We start from the raw sequence: 21,238 nt of genomic DNA, 5'->3' as shown, positions 1-21,238 counted from the left end.
TTTTTTTTTTTTTTCAAAATTATAAAGAAAGAACATATTTTATAGTAAATCTTTCATATTATTTAATACTTAAGAACATGTAACATATTATAACTTTTATATTATTCAAATATAAGCCATTTGAATGTTTTATTTTATTGAAAGAATATAAATTAAATCAATGTTTATATATGTTTATTTTAATATATGTTAATTTTAATATATGTAGGGGGGGAAAAATAAAAAAAATAAAAATAACAAAAAAAAATTTTAATTGCGTTCAATTTTTCTCTTATAAATTATTTATTTTATTATGTAAGGAACTGAGATATTTTTCGTTTTCTTCTGTATGAACAGCTTTAGCAATTCCCACCTGAAAAAAAAAAAATATAAATAAATATATATATATATATATAACATATAAATGTTTCTCATATAAACCCTTTGTGGGCATATTATTATATTTATTGTTTTCTTTTTTTTTATTTTTATAATATATTACATATGAACTGTTGTTATTATTTCCTCGTCTATAAACAGTGTAGTAATATCTCATAAATGTTGCATTTCCTAGTATGTAAGCATGTCCATATTCAGATGAAACTTCTATTTCCATAAAAGCCGGTTTACACATATCATTCTTTCGAACCAAATATTGTGCGGGTGTTAAGGTGAATGGCATTTTGTTCTACAAAAAATAAAAAATAATAATAAAAAATAAAATAATAATAAATATATTATATATATAAATAATTAAATGTGTTTGTATTTTTTTTTTTTTTTTTTTTTTTTTTTTTTTTTTTTAATACTATGACGTAAGTCAAGTTGGGGTAACTCGAAACCACCTGATCAATATTGCTATCATCACATTTCTAAAAAAAAAAAATATACATACATATATATATATATATATATATATATATATACATGTTGATTATAATTGTATGTTTATTTTTTTTAATAATAAATAGATTACATATGAATGTGCCTATATATTTTATTATATTACCTTTGGAGGAACGACGCGAAAGAAATATTCGATTTCATCCTTTGGAACACTATTAAAAGATGTTCCAGAATCAAAAATTAAATAATTTTTATTTTTATTTAATTTTTTTTTTTTTTTATGATTAAGATGTTTTTGTTTTTTTTGATGTTTTATTTTTTTAAGAAGATATTTTCTTAAATGTGTTTTGAATTTTTTTTTTCTAAAATATTTTCTGGTAAAAAATAATTTATTATTTTCTTGATCTTTTTTTTTTAAATCATATACAATGGAATTAATATCACAACAAAATTTCTGATGATCAATATATAGACCATCAAAATATATTTCCCAATAATATTCTTTAACAACAGGAAACATATATATATCTCCTTCAAAAAAATTTCTATCTACTCCTCCAAATATTAATGCAGAATATTTACTATCCTTACCAATATATATAGAAAATTCATTATGTCCAAATTTATATGAAGACATTAAATTTTCATACAAAGTACTCTTACCAGTTGATAACATTTCTGGAAATGCTAATCCAACTATACCTTCAAAATTTATTCTTTCAAATACATTTGATTTATTATCGCTAGCTTTTTCTCTTTTTACTAATCCAAAAGATTGATTTTTTATTTCAAAAGGACCAATTTTAAATGTCTCCACTCCTATAACTCCTTGTATAATTCCTGTGCCAAACTGGAAAAAATAAATAAAAAATAAAATAAAATAAAATAAAAATATTTATTAAATGATGAACTAGGAATTATATATAATATACATATATATATATATATATATGTGTGATTACCATAATATCTAGGTTTGTGTGAGGTTCATAATATTTAAAAGTGCTAGACAATTTATGATTGTATCTATGTACTTTTAAGCATGTTTCATCTTTGCACTTTGTGCTTACAACCCATATATTTCTTTAAAAAAAAAAAAAAAAACATACATACATACATATGTAAATGCATATATATATATATATATTTATATATTTATTTATATATTTATTTATATATTTATTTATTTATTTATTTATGTGTTACGTGCTGCCTGTATCAAATATGGGCCTTATGGTTTGTGGAGGAGTTCCTATTTGAATGTAGCCAACATATTGACTCTGAAAAGGAGGAGAAAAAAAAAAAAAAAAAAAAAAAAAAAAAAAAAAAAAATATATATATATATATAAAAATATGTAAAAATGTTCGTACATATTATTAAGGTAACATTTTTTATTTATTCATTCATTCATTTATATTTTAATTTATATATTACATCTTCCAGTTGTTGTAAGGGTAATGTCACCTTATCATTGTTTATCAAATTACTATTTAGATTCTGTTCATTGTTTGTTTCTTTTTTTTCTTGTGGTATATTTGTATTATCATATAATTCTTCCTCTTCTTCATATTCTTCTTTATATTTTTCATCTATAATTTTATTCTTATGATTTATATGAAATGTTTCTTTATCATGTGAAGATGATAAAAACCCTGTATCCTTTTCAAGAAAATTTAAATAATTTTTTTTCTTTTTTCTGTTTTTTCTTAATTTATATATATCTTCTTTCTTAACAACACTATCATTATTATTAGAAATGTTTTCTTCTTCAAATGTATTTAAAGGATATTTGTTTTCCTTCCTTTCCTTATTTATATTTTGAATATATTTTCTCTTGCTGGGTACAGCAACCATAGGAATAACATTCTATCAAAATATATATATATGTATTTATTTATTTAAAGAAAGGTGTATATTATAGACCTATATATTTTCATATCATACATAGATACATATTAATAACACATATATTTTTTTGAACTACCTGTGCCTCTCCTTTTTCGTGGGTACATATCGAACACTTATTACATAAGTTACATTTTGGTATCTTATAATATGATTCTCTATATTTGTCTACATCATTTAAATTACGTGAATTATTTATATGGAAATAATCTTTTATGTTTATAAAATATATAAAAATAAGAAACACTGTTATAATTCTATGTTGAGTTAAATATAAGGGAAACTGTTTCTTTTTTATTTTCTTAAAATTTATAAAAAACATTTTTATATATGACATTTAAACAAACAAGAGAAAAACATAAAAAAAAAAAATAATAAAAAAAATAACACACAACACATAATATATAGTTAGCTAATAACTAGTTACATAGATCTTAAAACAAGACACTAAGACAACACTATGATGAAATCATTTTATTATAACATTTTTTATACATACATACATATATATATATATATATATATATATCTTTTAAGAATATTTTAAAATAGTGATCATGTGTACATATAAACTGGTATACACATTTTATATATTATAGATGTACTTTCATATATATGTTTATATTTATTTATGTCCTTAAATAATAATAAAATATAAAATGAAATAATTACATTTTAACTCCTATTATATATAAAATAAATATTTATAAATGAATTTAAATTTATGTTATGTGAATTTATATAAAACTATTGAATTATAAGTGGTGCTTTATAATATGTAAAAAATATATGCAAAGATTATATACACTTTTTTTATTTTTTTATAATACTAGTTTTAATTCTTAAATATGGTTGTACATATTATCACCCTTAAATAAAATTACGCGATAAATATACACCAACATAAAAATATATATATATATTACTCTTATAAAATGAATACTTAATATATATATATTTATATATATATGTGCATAACTTTTTAGAGGAAAAAAAAAAAAAAAAATAGATTTTTATTCTTTATTTTATTCTCTTCTATCATTTTCATAAACGTAAAAAATAATATAATTTTTCCTAATGTTAGGAAAGGTTTATACATGTTATATATACATATATATATATATTATATATATATATATATATATATATATTATTGCATTTTTATTTCTTCTTATTTTAATTAATTTCGTTATATAATTATGCCGTAATTATATTATACGGTTGTAATATTAGACGCTTATATGTTCATAGCATTATACACCTATATATTTATACGTTCATATAATTTATCTTTTATTTTGTTTATTTTTTTTTTTCTTTATTTTTTCTTTTTTATTAGTTATTTAACGGTGTGCATAATGTTGCACCATAAGTTGGAATCAATAAAGGGAAAGAATGTTGTAAAGCATCCATATTTTTTTTTTACGTATAAATATAAAAATTATTAAATTTAATATTAAGATGAACCTTTTTAATAAATATATAATTATATTCTTAAATGATCTTTATAAGGGTAAAAAAATTATGAAGACTAAATAATAAGAACATATAAATAAAAAAAAAAAAAAAAAAAGTAATCAAACATAAAAAATATATATAATATTATATTATATAACATATCCATTTTTAGTATATTATTTAAAAGTCTATCAAATTTCCAAATAATATGTGCTGTAATATTTGTCGCTTTTGTATTATTTCAGCTTGATACATTTTAAGTAATCCATTACATATTTTTTCCCTTGAAAAAAAAAATAATAATAATAATAAATGTATAATAATGCAACAAAATTTTAAATTACTTCATACTTGTTTTTATATGTTAATGTATATGAACATTATATATATATATATATATATATATTTTTTTTAATAATATACCATGTTTCAACGCCAGATATATCATACAACATTGGGGAAGATTCATGAAAAGGTGCATGTTTTATCTGGAATAAAAAAAAAAAAAAAAAATATATATATATATATAATGTTTTATTTTCTTGTCCATTTTGGCTACTTAAAATTACCATTGATATATACTTAAGAGCATCAAAATATAAATATTTCGGTGCCCACAATTCCAACAATTCTTTCTTTTCAATCTATGAAAAAAAGGAAAACATTATAATATGTAATTCTGTGAAAGATATAAAGTTATACATAAAAATATACACATATATATATATATATATATATTTTATTTTTTACATCGTCCGTTTTTATTTTCCTGTTGTAAGAAAGTTGAGCTGCGCCAAACAGGAAAACAAGAAATTGAAAATCATCCAATCCCCATGCCCCTCTACTACCAGCAGGCTCCACCGTGTAAATTATCTGTACTCTTCTTACTCCTTCTAAATACCTGAACAGTTCATGCAAATTTTTGAAAAAAAAAAAAAAAAAAAAAAAAAAAAAAATATATATATATATATATATATATAAATAGCCAAGATATACTAACATTAAAACATAAGTGTACATACAAAAAAATATGAGTGTACATACATTAAAATATAGGTGTACATACAAAAAAATATGAGTGTACATACATAAAAATATGAATGTTCATACAAAAAAATATGAGTGTACATACATAAATATATAAGTGTACATACATTAAAATATGACTGTATATACATTAAAATATAGGTGTACATACAAAAAAATATGAGTGTACATACATAAAAATATGAATGTTCATACATAAAAATATGAGTGTACATACATAAAAATATAAGTGTACATACATAAAAATATGAATGTACATACATTAAAATATAGGTGTACATACAAAAAAATATAAGTGTACATACATAAAAATATGATTGTACATACATAAAAATATGAGTGTACATACATAAATATATAAGTGTACATACATTAAAATATGACTGTATATACATTAAAATATAGGTGTACATACAAAAAAATATGAGTGTACATACATAAAAATATGAATGTTCATACAAAAAAATATGAGTGTACATACATAAATATATAAGTGTACATACATTAAAACATAAGCGTATATACATTAAAATATAAGTGTACATACATTAAAATATGAATGTACATACATTAAAATATAAGTGTACATACATAAAAATATAAGTGTACATACATTAAAATATGACTGTATATACATTAAAATATGAATGTACATACATTAAAATATGACTGTACATACATAAAAATATGAATGTTCATACATTAAAATATGACTGTACATACATTAAAATATGAATGTACATACATAAAAATATGAGTGTACATACATTAAAATATGACTGTACATACATTAAAATATGAATGTACATACATAAAAATATGAGTGTACATACATTAAAATATAAGTGTATATACATTAAAACATAAGCGTATATACATTAATATATAAGTGTATGTACATTAATATATAATTGTATGTACATCCAAATATATAACCATATATAAATAAAAACGTACTGTCGATATATAACAAGGACGAGGTGCTTGTAATCGGAAGGAATAAAGAAATTTAATTTATTTAGGCAAAAGAGAAAGAGCAAAAAATTTAATTCATGCCCAGTTCCATAATCTATTCTCTTTTTATTTCCAATGGAATTCTTTAAATAATAAGATATTTGATAAGTATGTTCAGATATATTAGGTATGTTTGATTCTGATAAAGCATGAGGTAAATACTCATCAATTTCTTTATAATATGCATCACAAAAATATTGAAATCCTTTATTACCAAATCGTGATGATTGATTTATAGGTGGACAAGAATCAATACATTTGTTCATATTTTTTATCAATTGAAAAATGTTATATACATTTTTTGATAATAATAAAAAGTTATCATTTATCATATCATTTTCATTACATAATTTAAAATCTTCTAAAGGTTTCATTTCAACACCGACAACTGATTTATTTAAATTTGTGATAAATTCAATTATATCATTATATATAGAACTTTTCGTAAATCTTATAATACTTTCATCGTTAAATATTTTATAACTCAAGTTATTTTCATCACCCATTTTTTAAAAGTTAAATAAAACAAAAAAAAAAATAAAGCAAATAAATATGTAAATATTATATATATATAATATATGTATGGTATATATATATATATATTATGTAGGTATTTTTTTTTTATTGGTAAAAATATGTAATAATAAATAAATATATATATATATATATATTTACATTTATATAGTATTACATATATTATTAAACTAATGAATAAAAATTACATCAAAATATACAAAAGCCTTAGAGAAAAAAATACGTATTTCAATTTATATTTCGGTTTATATATTTTTATATATACATATTTTTGTTGTAAAAAAAAATAACAGTTTTTAAAATATATTATTATATACATATATTTAATAAAATACATTAAATTTTTTTTTTTTTTTTTTTTAAACCGAATTTATTTTAAATATTCTATATAATTAATATATATATGTATTATATATATAACAATAAAGTATAGGAAGCGAAAAATATAAGGAACTTAAAATAATTGTACTTATAAAAAAGGAAATATTATATAAATAAGTATATATTTTTATATTAATGTACTTATTATAATGTGTACGTGATTATTTCTTATTTTATTTTTTTATGTTCATAACATAAATTTATAAACATTGATGTCATTTGATCAATGGGTTTTACAAAAAAGAAACGCTTGGAAACATTATATTTTGTCGTTTAAATATAATAAGAAAAAATCGAGAAAAAAAAATATAACATATACCATATTGTGTATGTTATAATTGGATGGAAATATTTAACAACTACTGTTTAAAAATTAAAAAAATAAAAAAAAAAATAATAAGGTCATTTTTAAATATTGGATTTGATTTATTTTGTTATTTATTAAAAAATTTTGATATTTTCGATTGACTCCATTATATCTATATTTATATATTATAATACATATAGATTATATAATTATAACAAAATTGAAAAAAAAAAAAAAAAAACATATATATTATATATATATACATATTTATGTATATATAAATAACATGATGTATTTATGCATTTACATTATATTAATATTTTCTGAAACGAGATTACAAAAAAAAAAAAATTGTTACCTGTTCAAATAAAAATATTGTGTTAATATATAAAGTAACATATGTATAATGTAATATGTATTGCATAATATATGTATATTTATGTAATATGTGCTTTTTTTCTTTTTTTTTTTTTATTTATTTAAAAATTATATTTATAAACATATATTATATATAGGCATAAATAACACGAATGATGTACTGTACTATTTAAAATTTTCCAATTTATATTTTATGATTATTTTTTAAATAATTATTACTTAAGGTCATATATATATATATATATATATATATATATACTTTTATATAATATTGTTTGTCATTATAATAAAAAGTAATTATGTTTCTTTAAAAATTTTTAAAAGAAACAAAAAATTTATAATATGTTATATTGTAACCTTTTGATATGCGAATATAATATATTATTTTGCATATTTATGTTTTTTTTTTAAAATTTTTTTTTTTTATATATATATTTAAGAAAAAAAAAAAAAAAAAAGTGAATGGATAATTTTATAGATGATGAAATAAATTTAATAGACGAGAATGAACCAATCTTAATAGATATACAAGACTTAATAAAATCGGGAAAGGTTTCAAAAAAGAAAGGAAATAGACAACACGTCGTTAAAGATTATAAAAAGAATGATGAAAAAGTAAATAAGAATAAAAGAAATGATTATGTCAATATAAATAATAAAATAAATAATTATAAAATTAATCATAATTATGAACATAATAATATTTATGAAAGTGAGATAGAGGATTATAACGATAAAGATTTTTTAATTTATAAAGATGGAAATATAAAAAAGAGAAAAGATATAAAATTGAAAGAATACTCAGAATATTCTATATTTTATTATAGTAACAATATATATAATAGTTTTAAAAATAATTATGAGAAAATCTTTGATAAATTAAAAAAAAAATATATATTAGGAAAAAAAAAAAAAAAAACAGATGATAAATTTATGTATTATTCAGATAATTTATCTGATGATTTTTTTCATATTTTGGCTAGTCGTTTATATTATTCTAAAATTACTACTTATATATATTTTATGGTGATAATATTAAATCTTATTATTTTAATATATACAATTTTTACGAATGTTTTAAATAAATATGTTGTCTGTGCAGAAATATTTGTTATCTTTATGTTATTTATTGAAATATTTTTAAGATTATTAACTGAGGTGCTTAAAAAAAAATTAAATAATAAATTGATACATACATGTGTATATATATATATATATATATATATATATATATAATTATGTTTGTGTGTACGTATTTAAAAATTTTTTTCTTGTGAGAGCTTCCATCTATACTTCATCGCAATATGGTATTTATAGTTACATTTTATATATGTTCAAAGGGTTACACATATTATATATATATATATATATATATATATATATATTTTTATTTATTTATTTATTTTATTTTTTAGGGCACCTCATACTTTTATAATTTTGATGGTCTCTTCGATGTCACAGTGTCATTTATTTGTCTTTTACTTTTATTAAATAGTGGAGATTTTAAAATATTTTTTTTAGAAAATAAAATTGTTAAAACAAATAAAAAAGAAATAGAAGAAATAATATCACAAAGTTTAACAGTCTTAAGATTTTCTTTTCAATTATTTCGTACGATAACATTTTTTATGCATTATAAAAGGACAAGGGTATGTAAAATGTGTGACCATATATGTCAAACTATTAATAATATGGATAAATAAAAATAAAAATATATATATATATATATATTTTATATATTATATATATATATATTTAATATTTTATATATTTGTATTTTTTTTTTTTTTTTTTTTTTAGTTACCAACAGATAATATTGATTTTTCCTTGTTAAATTTACCGAGAGATGATATTTGAAAATAGTGATGACGAATTTTTTTTTTTTTAAAAGTAAACAAAAAAATAAAAAATAAAAATTAAAAGATGAATGGATGGATGAATAAAAACAATAAAAATTAAGAACATATACAAATAAAAAAAAAAAAAAAAAATGTAGACAATAAATAAATTAATATATATATAAATAAATAATTATATATATGTACAATATTATATGCCAGAAAAATAAGTTATATTTTTAGAATAATCATAAAAATAAATAAATAAATAAATAAAACAAATAACGAATTAAAAATATATATTATTGGCAAATAAAAAGGATAAACGTATATACAATTTTGATATATGTTTAGTTTTTTTTTTTTTTTTTTTTTTTTTTTTTTGTTGTTGTTTTGTTTTATATTGTTTTGTTTTGTATTATCTTGTCTTTTTTATAATTATTATTTATTTATATTTTAATTTTAATTTTAATTTTAATTTTTTTTTTTTTTTTCATGTTTTTCTTTTTTTTACTTCTCTATAAACGAACTGATCTAATATGTCGATATTGTTAACACGCTTTTTATCTTCTTCATTATTATTATATGAAAAGGATTCTATAAAATTTAATTTTTTTTTTTTTTCTTCATAAAAATCATTTTTTTGTGTGTTACTTTCATTCATATTTAGATTTGTATGATCATGCTTAGGAATATCATTTTCTTTTAAATTCATATTATTATAAACATTATTGATACCCTGTTGATTTGTATATGTTATATGTTGATGTCTTTTATTATATGTTTCTTCTTGTTGTATTATATTTATTTTTCTTTTTGTATTTTCTTCTTCATGATTTTTTTCATGTAATCCAAGTGTTTGAATTTTATTGATAAATTTAAAATCATCATCATCATACAAGTCACTAAGATTATTCTTTACATCATTAACAGTATGTGTCATATTGTTTATGTGTTGACTATTATTATTTTCTAAGAAGGTAATATTATCATTTTTATTTTCATTATGGATTTTATTTATATGCTTATTCATATGTGTTACATTTTGAAGTACCCCTGTTTCGCTTTCATCATGTTTATAACAGAACTTTCCAAATAAATCATCATGTTTTTTTTTAGGACTATTATTATTTATGACATTTATTAATAATACATCCGAACTATTATTATTACTATGATTATTACTATGAATATTATTAATATTATTAATATTATTATTGTTGTTATATTTATAAGTATCATCTCCAAATTTGTTATCATCTAACACATTTGTATTTTTTCGATAGAATTCATTTTGTATAGAAAAATTATTTTCAGTACTAGTATTATAATTTGTAATAATACTATCATTTTTATTATATATATAATTATTATATGTTAGATTCTTCTCATTATTTATATCACTCATGCTTAATGTATTTTGATCAGTGATATTATTTTTATATTCAATAAATGTGTTTTTTTGAATATATCCATGTTGTGATGTAATATTATTATGTTCATATATTTTGTTATTATTATGAAGATCATATGTATGATCATTCATGTTTTTTTTATTTTCATACATGTTAGTATTATTCTGACCCATTCTTGAAATGCCTTCATGATTATATTCTTCTTCTTGAGAAACAAAATGTTTACATTTACGTTCCATGCCTGTATGGTGTTCATAATTATATGGTTCATTACTTTTACTTTCATATAATCCATTTTTATTTTGATCATAATGATAAGAAGATATTATATTCTCAAAATTTTTAAGTGTAGATGTTTTAGCACTTATGGGTAATGGAGAATTGTTATGATTAGGATTATAAATATTTAAATTTATCATATCTGTTTTTAAATCATGTAATAAACAAAAGCCTCTAATACCTGATACGATTTTTTCTAGAAAAGAATTTGGACATATAGGTGAAATATTATAGACATGTTTCCTAATTAATTCTACAGATGTTAATCTTTTATGACAAATATCTTTTAATGGTTGATCAGAAATTAATTGAAAAGGAGGTATGTTTTGTTTTCTTGCTTCTAACATTCTTGTTCTTAATAATATTTTCATAATAGAATCATTAATTTGTTCATCTGATAATTTCTTTTCTTCATTTGTATATCCATTTTCTTTCATAGGGAAATCATTTTTGTCTATATTAAAATATTCATATTTATTATTATTATTCTTGTTATTTGATTTTTGTTTCTGATTACTTTCTATATATCCATATTTATTTATATTATTTTTATGTGTTGTTTCATAATTATTATTTGTATTTGTATTTATATTTTCATTATTATTATAAATATTTTTTTTTTTATTGATCATAGAATTAGTATTTCCATTTTCATCTCCCGATTCGATAGTTATATAATTTGAATTTTTGTTTGTATTTTTATTGACATTAAAACATTTATCATATTCAACATCATCTTTATGGTTATGATTGATATGTATATTACTATTACTATTATTATTATTATTGTTGTTGTGTTTAATTTTATTTGAGGTATGATTATCATCATATTTATAATCATCCAAATTATAAATATCATCATTATTATTATTATTATTATTATAATCATTATTTTTATATACATATGTAAAATTAGAATATTTGGTTTCTTTATTATTATAAGTATCCTTTTTGTTTTTTTTATTTCTATTATTTGAAGATTTTGGTGATGTATTTAAAAAGAATGGTAATGCTATAACATATTTCTCTTTACTATGTAAAAACTCTTCACCTTTATCTGTTATTCCTACACTTATATAACACATTTCTTTTCCACTGTTTAAAGTTTCTTTTATAAATCTATCATTTCTTACAACTTTCATAAAAGATGACCACCAATTTGTTGATCGGTGTGCGCCTTTACCATATTCTTTTATATTATGATAATTTTTTTTAATTATTGCAGATTCTTTACTCTTCACCAATATTTTGCATATAGTAGATAATCCAGTCTTTCCTTTTAAGGAAGAGATACAATTTAAGAGTGTTTTTAGTTCATTGGTAAGATCAACAACATTATCAAAAATATATGATGAAAGTGAAGAATTGGATGATGAGGAAATATAATAGCATGTAAGTGATTTTAAGCTTGTTTCTTTTTTGATATCATTATCGTTGAGGTGGTTCTTACTAATATATGTACAATTATTATCATAATTATTATCATAATTATTATTATAATTATTATCATATTTAATATTGTGATCATTATTTATCTTATTCGTTTTGATTCCATATTTTTTTTTAATTAAATTTAGACAATATATACAATTATCACACTTTGCACATAAATATAAATCATATTTCTTTATATAATAACATATACCTTCATTACGTTTATCATTAAATATATCAATATCATATGCTGTTAAAGGATCTTCATCAAAATATTCATATATTTTTTTTCTTCTACATGCAGTAGAATATGCATAATCAGATGCTTGTGTAAATATATGAACAATATGTTCTACTCTTTGAAAATTTGTTTCTATTAAATTATTAGCTGTATTTTCTCTTAAGATAATATTTTTTATTTTTGATTCATCATTAATATGAAAGAAAAGAATAGCTTCTGCATCACTATTATCTCTTCCTGCTCTTCCCACTTGTTGTACATATGCTTCTAATGATCTAGCAAATCCATAATGTATAATTCTTCTTATATCTGGTTTATCAATACCCATACCGAATGCAACTGTAGCAACAATAATTTGTATTTCATCTTTTAAGAATTTTTCATGAGCTTGTTTTTTTTGATCATTTGTTAAATCAGCATGATACATTAATACTAATAATCCTTTTTCTTTTAAAAAAGAATATATATGTTCACATTCTTTTTTGGAGTTAACATATATAAGTGTTGAATTATATGAACATATTTTTGAATTATCTATAAATTTTTTAGTTCTTTCTTTAGATTCTCTTAAAGGTATATCTAAAATATCTTTTAAGTCTTCATATATATCTGTTTTTTCTCGAACACTATAAAATAAATTTTTTTTATTTACACTACTTCTTTTTATTAAACAATTTTTTAAATCGAAATTTAAATTCTTTAGTATATCACTTTGAACATTCTTAGTACATGTAGCAGTTAAACACATGATAGGTATTTCTTTTAAAATAATTCTGAGTTCATTTAATTTTCTATAAGACGGACGAAAATCATGTCCCCATTCAGACATACAATGTACTTCATCTATAGCAATAAGTAATATACGATTTTTTAATAAAATAAATAAATTTTTATTATTTAAAGCATATTCAGGACTACAATAAACAATTTTATATATTCCATGTTTAATTTCATTTAATATTTTATTATTATTCATTTTTTGACCACTACCTAAAAAAACAGATGATATATTTTTTCTATTCAAGTTATCAACTTGATCTTTCATTAAAGATATTAAAGGAGATATCACAACAGTAAACTTTTTTTTACAAACATCCATAAGTGATGGTATTTGATAGCAAAGAGATTTTCCCATACCAGTTGCCATAACAATAAAACTATCTTTTCTATGAAATGTTGCATGGACAGCTTCCACTTGAAAATCTTTTAAATTCTTATAACCAAAATGTTTTTTCTGAGTTATCTCCATTTTCATTCTTAATTCTTCTAAAGTATAACTTACATCTCCTTTATCACTATCATCTGTTTTATCATCGACATCTGAGCTTAAAACTGGGCTCTTAACATTCAAAAATTTAAGCATCTTACAAAAAAAAATATATAAAACTTCAAACACACACACATATATATATAAATATATATATAAATATATATATGTTAACCTATATTTTGATATAATACAATTCTATATAACACAAATATATTCAAAATAATAAATATATATACAACAAAAAGTGTGTAAATAAATAAATAAATAAATATATATATATATTTATATTATATATGTTAGTTTTTTTTTTTTTTTTTGAAGGGAGGGGGGAGAGGAAACAGAAAAATATTTCTACACTGTATACATGACAATATTTTTCATTGCATAAAATACGCATATATAATATAAAGATAATTATATATGCACAATATAAATTATATTTTTTTTTTTATAATTAAAAAGAATTTTATAAGTTACAAATTAATTTTGACACATGGGAATATTTATATATACAAAAAGAAACTGAAAAAAAAAACTTTGTTCACGTTTCTTACATATATATATATATATATATATATATATATATATATGTATATATATAATTATATTGATAAAACAAACTCTCAAAAAAAAAAAAAAAAAAAAAAAAAAAAATTTAAATGATATAAAAATGGATATGTAAATTTTTGCATATATAATTCATGTATTGTATAGGAATATATTAATTATATGTATGAAGAGTAAAAATATATATATACATATATATAAATGCACTATAATATATATATATAACAATATAATGTATATATATTTTTTTTTTTTTATGTGGTATTAATTATATTATATATAAATAATTTAAACATTTATATAATATGTTATACGATATTTTTATGTCTTCGAATATATATATAAACAATTTTTTTAAAGTATACTATTTTATGAGTATTTTTATAAATATATAAACAAATATAAAATGAAACTATAATTATTTTTTATTATAATAATTGAACAATATTATTATATTTATAATATAAATTTTTTTTCATTCGATTATGTTCCCTCTCCATATTTGAAAGAAACATAAAATTTTTATGTTACATAAAAATGGTTGAATAAATTATTATAATTTTTATATTAAAACATATATATATAATATTATTGAGACAGGTTTTTTTTTTTTTTTATTTTTTATAAATCGTTCTTTTAAAAGTATATTCAAAAAAAAAAAAAAAAATAAATAAATAATAAACACATAAATATGTACATATATATATATATATATATATATATATTTATATATATATAACTTTTTGTAACTTGAAAAAATACAATAATACATTATTATCGCTAAATCTATAAAATAATAATAATCATAAAAAAAAAAAAAAGGAAAAAAAAAAAATACTATATTTACATGTCTCCATTTATTCCAGTTTGAAGAAGTGTTAATTTATCTCCTAAACTAAGAGCAATACCCTATAAAAAAAAAAAAATAAATAAATAAATATATATATATATATATATATAATAATATAATCATATTGTTATATAATCATTTTATTTTTTTCATTTTATTTTTTTCTTTTTATTTCTTTTTATTTCTTTTTATTTTCTCTTACTTGTGTTCTGCTACGCACTCTTATGCTACCAGACAATTTTCCGTCTGCACTTTTTTGAACAGACAGGTTAGCTAGCGAATCCTCTCCAAATATACTTCTTGAAAATAAATTAACAGAAAAAAATGCAGAATTATTAACTAAACATTTTAAATCTTCCAAGGTTGAAATATAAGAAATGTATATATCTATTGGACTTATATTTATTTGGTTGGCATTATTTTTTATTTCCATGTCGTAATATTCAAGTGGCATAAATCTCTCAACAATGGTCATATTTGTATTTTTTATAATTAGCTTGAGTAATTCAAAGGCATCCCTAAAAAATAATATGAAAAAAAATAAAATGAAAAAAAATAAGCAGTTTGTTTAATATAAACAAATATAATACATACATATATATATATATATATATATATATATATATATATATATATATGTATATATTTATATATTTTTCTTTTTATTTTTCTTTTTATTTTTATTTTTATTTTCATTTTGATTACCTTATAGATGTGTGTATATTAATTTTATTTTCCCACTCAAATTCAGACCACATAATACGAAATAGATGTGAAGATATAAAAGAGGCATTTATATAATCAGTCATATTTATATGTAATTCATTTAAAACAATATAATTTTTTTGATTATCATTTTTTCTTTCATAGAATACATATCCGAATATAATTCCTGCTTCTGTTGTATGTACTTTTACACTTATTTTAAATTTTTTTTTTTCATTAGGAGATAAATTAAATTCTGGTATTTTATCAATAGGTTTTAAATTTCCATGTGTTGATAAATTTATATAAATATTTTGTAAATAAACATTAGATTGATTATATACATAAATTTCTATTATTAAATTAACGTTTGATATAATTGGTAATGCTTCTATAAAAATATCATCATCTGTACCTGTTAATATTTGAGAATTATATAACTTGGCTAGAAATAATGATGAATAATTATATTTTATAGATGGATATTGAAATTCATTTTCTTCAAATAACATATCATTATTTAATGTATATTTTAATTTTAATTTTTCTAAATTTTCATTTACACATACAGATGATGTTTCTTCATCTAACATATTTAATATATTTTTTTTTTCTTTTAATACTCTAAAATATATATCATCATCTACGTTAGCTTTTTCTCCTTGATCATTAAAAAATAAATCATTACTTACATATGGGCTTTTCTCAAATATATTTTTATCACCACTAATGTTTTTATCTGCATCAATATTTTTATCTACATTAACATTTTTATCACCACTAACATTTTTATCTCCATTAACATTTTTATCACCATTAACATTATATGTGTTAATGTTTGTTCTTTTCATATACTTATAATTCGAACCATATATACTACAATACTTCTCTTCTTCCTTTTCTAAAAATTTGTGATAATAATAATCTCCATCTATAAATATTTTTATCAACTTTTTATTTTGTTCGTCTAATTCTTTTTTGTTACTTGTCAAATAAAAAAAAATTTTCAAGCATTGATTTATTCTTATAACGTTACTATCATATTCATATATATTAGTATCAGGTTTTGAATTCTTTTCTCCTATATATTTTATAATACTAGCCAAAATATAAATACACTTATTTCTATATTCGTTAATATTATCTACTGTTATATTGTTATTTGAATTATTTGACAGGACATTTTGATCCTTTGACACAACAGATGGTTCTCCATCTAATGAATTATTCATAAGATTATCACCACTAAGATTACCACCACTAAGATTACCACTAAGATTACCACTAATATTACCACTAAGATTACCACTAATATTATCATTAGAATTATTTTCATTTCTTATTATTAGATCCTCCTTTTCTTTGTCTCCTTTTGAGCATACCATTTCATGATGATTCCAAATAAAATCAAAAGAATCGTTAAACTTTGATAATAATTTTAAATATAATTTTGTTAAACAAACACAAATAACTGACAAAAGTAAATCATCATTTTCATATAATATATTATATAGAAATGTATTTTCTTTATTTTTATCATTAGTTTTATTAGAAATATTTTGATTTTTTAAAAAGGCTTCAGTTGCATAAGTACCATCTTCTAATATGACTGTTTTAGTTTGTATATTTGAATTAGATAAATTAAAATTAAGATTTCCATTTTTTTTAAATCTTTCATTTTGTATTTTATTTATCATATCACTTTCTAAACTGTTATTTAATAAAGGAGATAAATTTTCATATAATTTATTCATAAAATTTATAATCATATTTTCATCATGCATATATTGCCCTATAGCCCAAAAAAAAATTCTTAGAATTGTAGCTTTTTTAATATCAAATATTGAATCTATAATTTTTTCTAAAATATTACTCTGAAATTCATTATTCTTTACTAATTTACGTATACAAATAGCAGCTTCATAATTTATTTCTTTCTCATCATCATTTATATAAATAAGTAGGAGATCCACAATATGTAGGCATTCACTAGAATATATATTACAAATATGTTGTAAAGATTTTATAAGAATTTTTTTATAACTCGTAACTTCTTGATAATTAGTTGACAAATTGTTCTTTCCAACATTATTATTATTGTTACTATTATTGTTACTATTATAATTATTATTATTAGTAGTAGTATTATTATCTTTGATGTTGCTGTTATTTGTTGCTCCATTATTGTTAGCCCCATTCATGTTTGTATTATTATTATTATTTGTTGTTATATGTTTTGTATATACTATCTGATCATTCAATTTTAATAATTCTTTTTTTAAGACATTTAATATTAAGTGGACATTTCTTTTTGTCAATACATGCAATACTAAATTTAATATCTTAACTTTTATATCACGTGAAGGAAAATTTAGAGCTCTTAATAAATCCATCGCATAATTTTCTAATATATTCTTCCACTTACACATTATATAATACAATTTGTCGATAACAATTAATTTAATATTATTATCATGTTGATTTATTAATAATTTAATAAAACATTCAGTAGCTGTTTTTATGCTTAAAGCAGATGTACTCATATATAATAAACAGCATGCACCTTCATATAATACACTATAACTAACATTTTTATTAAGCATATTTAACAATATTCTAATTACATGATTTTTATATTGATTATAATTATTATCCTTTAATTTTTTCTTTTTAAAATTTATATCTTCACTTAATAAATTTAATTCATCATCTATTTCTTTATATTCATTTTTATGATATATATTATTATTATTGGGTAGATATTTATATGTATCATTTATTTTTTTATTTTGTAAATACCTTTCACTGGACGTAATATTATTTATATTATTTATATTATTTATATTATTATTATCTTCATCCTCTTTGTCGTCCTCTTCTTCTTCCTCGTCGTCGTCGTCTTTATCTTCATCATTTATTATCAAATAAGAGTCATCAAAAACATGAGGAATATATAACTTTTTAAATAAATGAATAACTTCTAATAAAATAACATCAGCTGTATCATATAATTGATCATTTAATGATAGAATATATTTAAGAGTTGTTAAAGGATCAATATCAGTTAGCATAGCCAATGCACTACGCTTAGTAGATATATCACTTTCTAAGAATAAAATTTTTTCCACTTCTTTAACTGCATTAGGAATAATATCGATTCCATGATCTTTAATAATTGTATGTATACATGTGATAGCATTTTTTCTAACATAACTATGTCTATGACTTAAATTCTTTGTAATAGTTTCTATTAATGGATCTAATATTTTCAAATATTTTATTTTACTTAATAACCTTAATGTGGAACCTCGAACATATTCATTAGGAGATATAATATCATTTCTTAAAGCATTACATACAAGTATCATTTCTTCTTTTAAACTACCATCTGAATTACATTTATCAACTATTTCAAAAAATATATGACACATCTTTTTTAATCTATGATCTTTATGAGGAACAATATATCTAATAACACACATTAATAAATTCTCATATGATACTCCTTGGATTATATTAAATATTAAATTCTCCATTCCTTCAATTTTCTTTTCGACATTTTGATTCTCTAACTTCTTTTGAATATCATTGTTTGTTGGAACCTCACAATTATCTGTACATATATAAAGAGTGCAATTGTTATCAATTTCAAAGTTGCTCATCTTTTTTTTAAATATAATATCACTTTTTATATATAATCAGCATATGACAAAAGGTAAATGACCAATTAGAAATACAAAAATATATATATATTATATATATATTATATATGTATCTATTTTATTTTATTTTATTTTTATATGCTTAATTTTTATCCAAAAAAATTTAATATACATATATTATATATATATATATATATATATTATTATATAATCTCAATATTTATTATATTATAGTACTAAAAAAAAAAAGTTGCTACAATTCAAAGAAAAGTTTATGAACGAACTTTTCCTCCTAAACATCAAGTTAAAAAAAAAAAAAATAAAAAAAAAAAAAAAAAAAAAAAAAAAAATATAACTTATACAACATAAATAAAAATATATATATATATATAATATATATATCTTTTTTTTGTTATATTTCAAAAATACTGCAATAAAAAATTAAAATTCATATATATTTCTTTAAAAAATATATAATATATATATATAATTATATTTATTATATAATGTATATATAAAATATTTTTAAATTATATTTTTATATTATTGATACTAATCATTTTGAATATAAAATATATATAAAATATTTATTTAAAATATAATATATAATTTTATATTACATATTATATATATAATATATGTATTGAAAAAAAATATGTAAATATTTTAAAATACAGTGCATGTTAAATATTATATATTATAATTAAATAATATACATAATATATATATTATATATATATATATATATGTAATATTTTTTTGTGAAGACTAAAAAGGAGGTACCAATATATATATATAACAACATGTAAATTTTATCACAAAAAAAAAGAAAGAAAATAATAATAAAAGATAAATATGATATATAAAATAAATTTTTCTGTATTCTTTATTATAAATAAATAAATATATATATATATATATATATATGTATATTTTTGTAAGCACAAAATCCTTAATAATTATATGAATTTAATATTTCTATTTTATTATTCTTCACCAAAAAAATAAAATAAAATAAAAAAATAAACAAATAAATAAATATATATATATATAATAAAAAGATAAAAGAATGAATAAATAAGTTATTTTATATATATATATATATATATATATATATATTAATTTAA

The 21,238-nt window shown here is 18.8% G+C and overlaps 5 protein-coding genes across 5 annotated transcripts; 1 reads left to right on the top strand and 4 right to left on the bottom strand.

Annotated features, from left to right (window-relative positions):
• Positions 1-271: 271 nt before the first annotated feature.
• Positions 272-3,053, bottom strand: PADL01_1430200 (plasmepsin IX; the record flags this gene model as incomplete). Its single annotated transcript, XM_028684574.1, has 8 exons — positions 272-352; positions 482-667; positions 789-851; positions 989-1,675; positions 1,788-1,908; positions 2,032-2,105; positions 2,261-2,692; positions 2,811-3,053. The coding sequence occupies 8 exons, from the start codon at positions 3,051-3,053 to the stop codon at positions 272-274; spliced, it is 1,887 nt and encodes a 628-aa protein (XP_028540638.1).
• Positions 3,054-4,369: 1,316 nt separating this feature from the next.
• On the bottom strand, positions 4,370-6,756 carry PADL01_1430100 (serine/threonine protein phosphatase 2A activator; the record flags this gene model as incomplete). The annotated part of the gene is made up of 5 exons (XM_028684573.1): positions 4,370-4,472; positions 4,613-4,677; positions 4,759-4,833; positions 4,940-5,090; positions 6,194-6,756. The coding sequence occupies 5 exons, from the start codon at positions 6,754-6,756 to the stop codon at positions 4,370-4,372; spliced, it is 957 nt and encodes a 318-aa protein (XP_028540637.1).
• Positions 6,757-8,312: 1,556 nt separating this feature from the next.
• On the top strand, positions 8,313-9,707 carry PADL01_1430000 (conserved Plasmodium protein, unknown function; the record flags this gene model as incomplete). Its single annotated transcript, XM_028684572.1, has 3 exons — positions 8,313-9,008; positions 9,266-9,499; positions 9,651-9,707. 3 exons carry the CDS (start codon positions 8,313-8,315, stop codon positions 9,705-9,707), a joined length of 987 nt encoding a protein of 328 aa, XP_028540636.1.
• Positions 9,708-10,181: 474 nt separating this feature from the next.
• Positions 10,182-14,420, bottom strand: PADL01_1429900 (ATP-dependent DNA helicase, putative; the record flags this gene model as incomplete). Its single annotated transcript, XM_028684571.1, has 1 exon — positions 10,182-14,420. The coding sequence occupies one exon, from the start codon at positions 14,418-14,420 to the stop codon at positions 10,182-10,184; it is 4,239 nt and encodes a 1,412-aa protein (XP_028540635.1).
• Positions 14,421-15,737: 1,317 nt separating this feature from the next.
• PADL01_1429800 (coatamer beta subunit, putative) lies at positions 15,738-20,111 on the bottom strand (the record flags this gene model as incomplete). The annotated part of the gene is made up of 3 exons (XM_028684569.1): positions 15,738-15,803; positions 15,947-16,262; positions 16,450-20,111. 3 exons carry the CDS (start codon positions 20,109-20,111, stop codon positions 15,738-15,740), a joined length of 4,044 nt encoding a protein of 1,347 aa, XP_028540634.1.
• Between the last annotated feature and the right edge of the window lie 1,127 nt (positions 20,112-21,238).

Source organism: Plasmodium sp. gorilla clade G2 (genome assembly GCF_900097015.1).
Source record: "Plasmodium sp. gorilla clade G2 genome assembly, chromosome: 14".
Classification (NCBI taxonomy): Eukaryota; Apicomplexa; class Aconoidasida; order Haemosporida; family Plasmodiidae; genus Plasmodium; species Plasmodium adleri (nom. inval.).
This window is presented reverse-complemented; position numbering and strand designations above follow the sequence as displayed.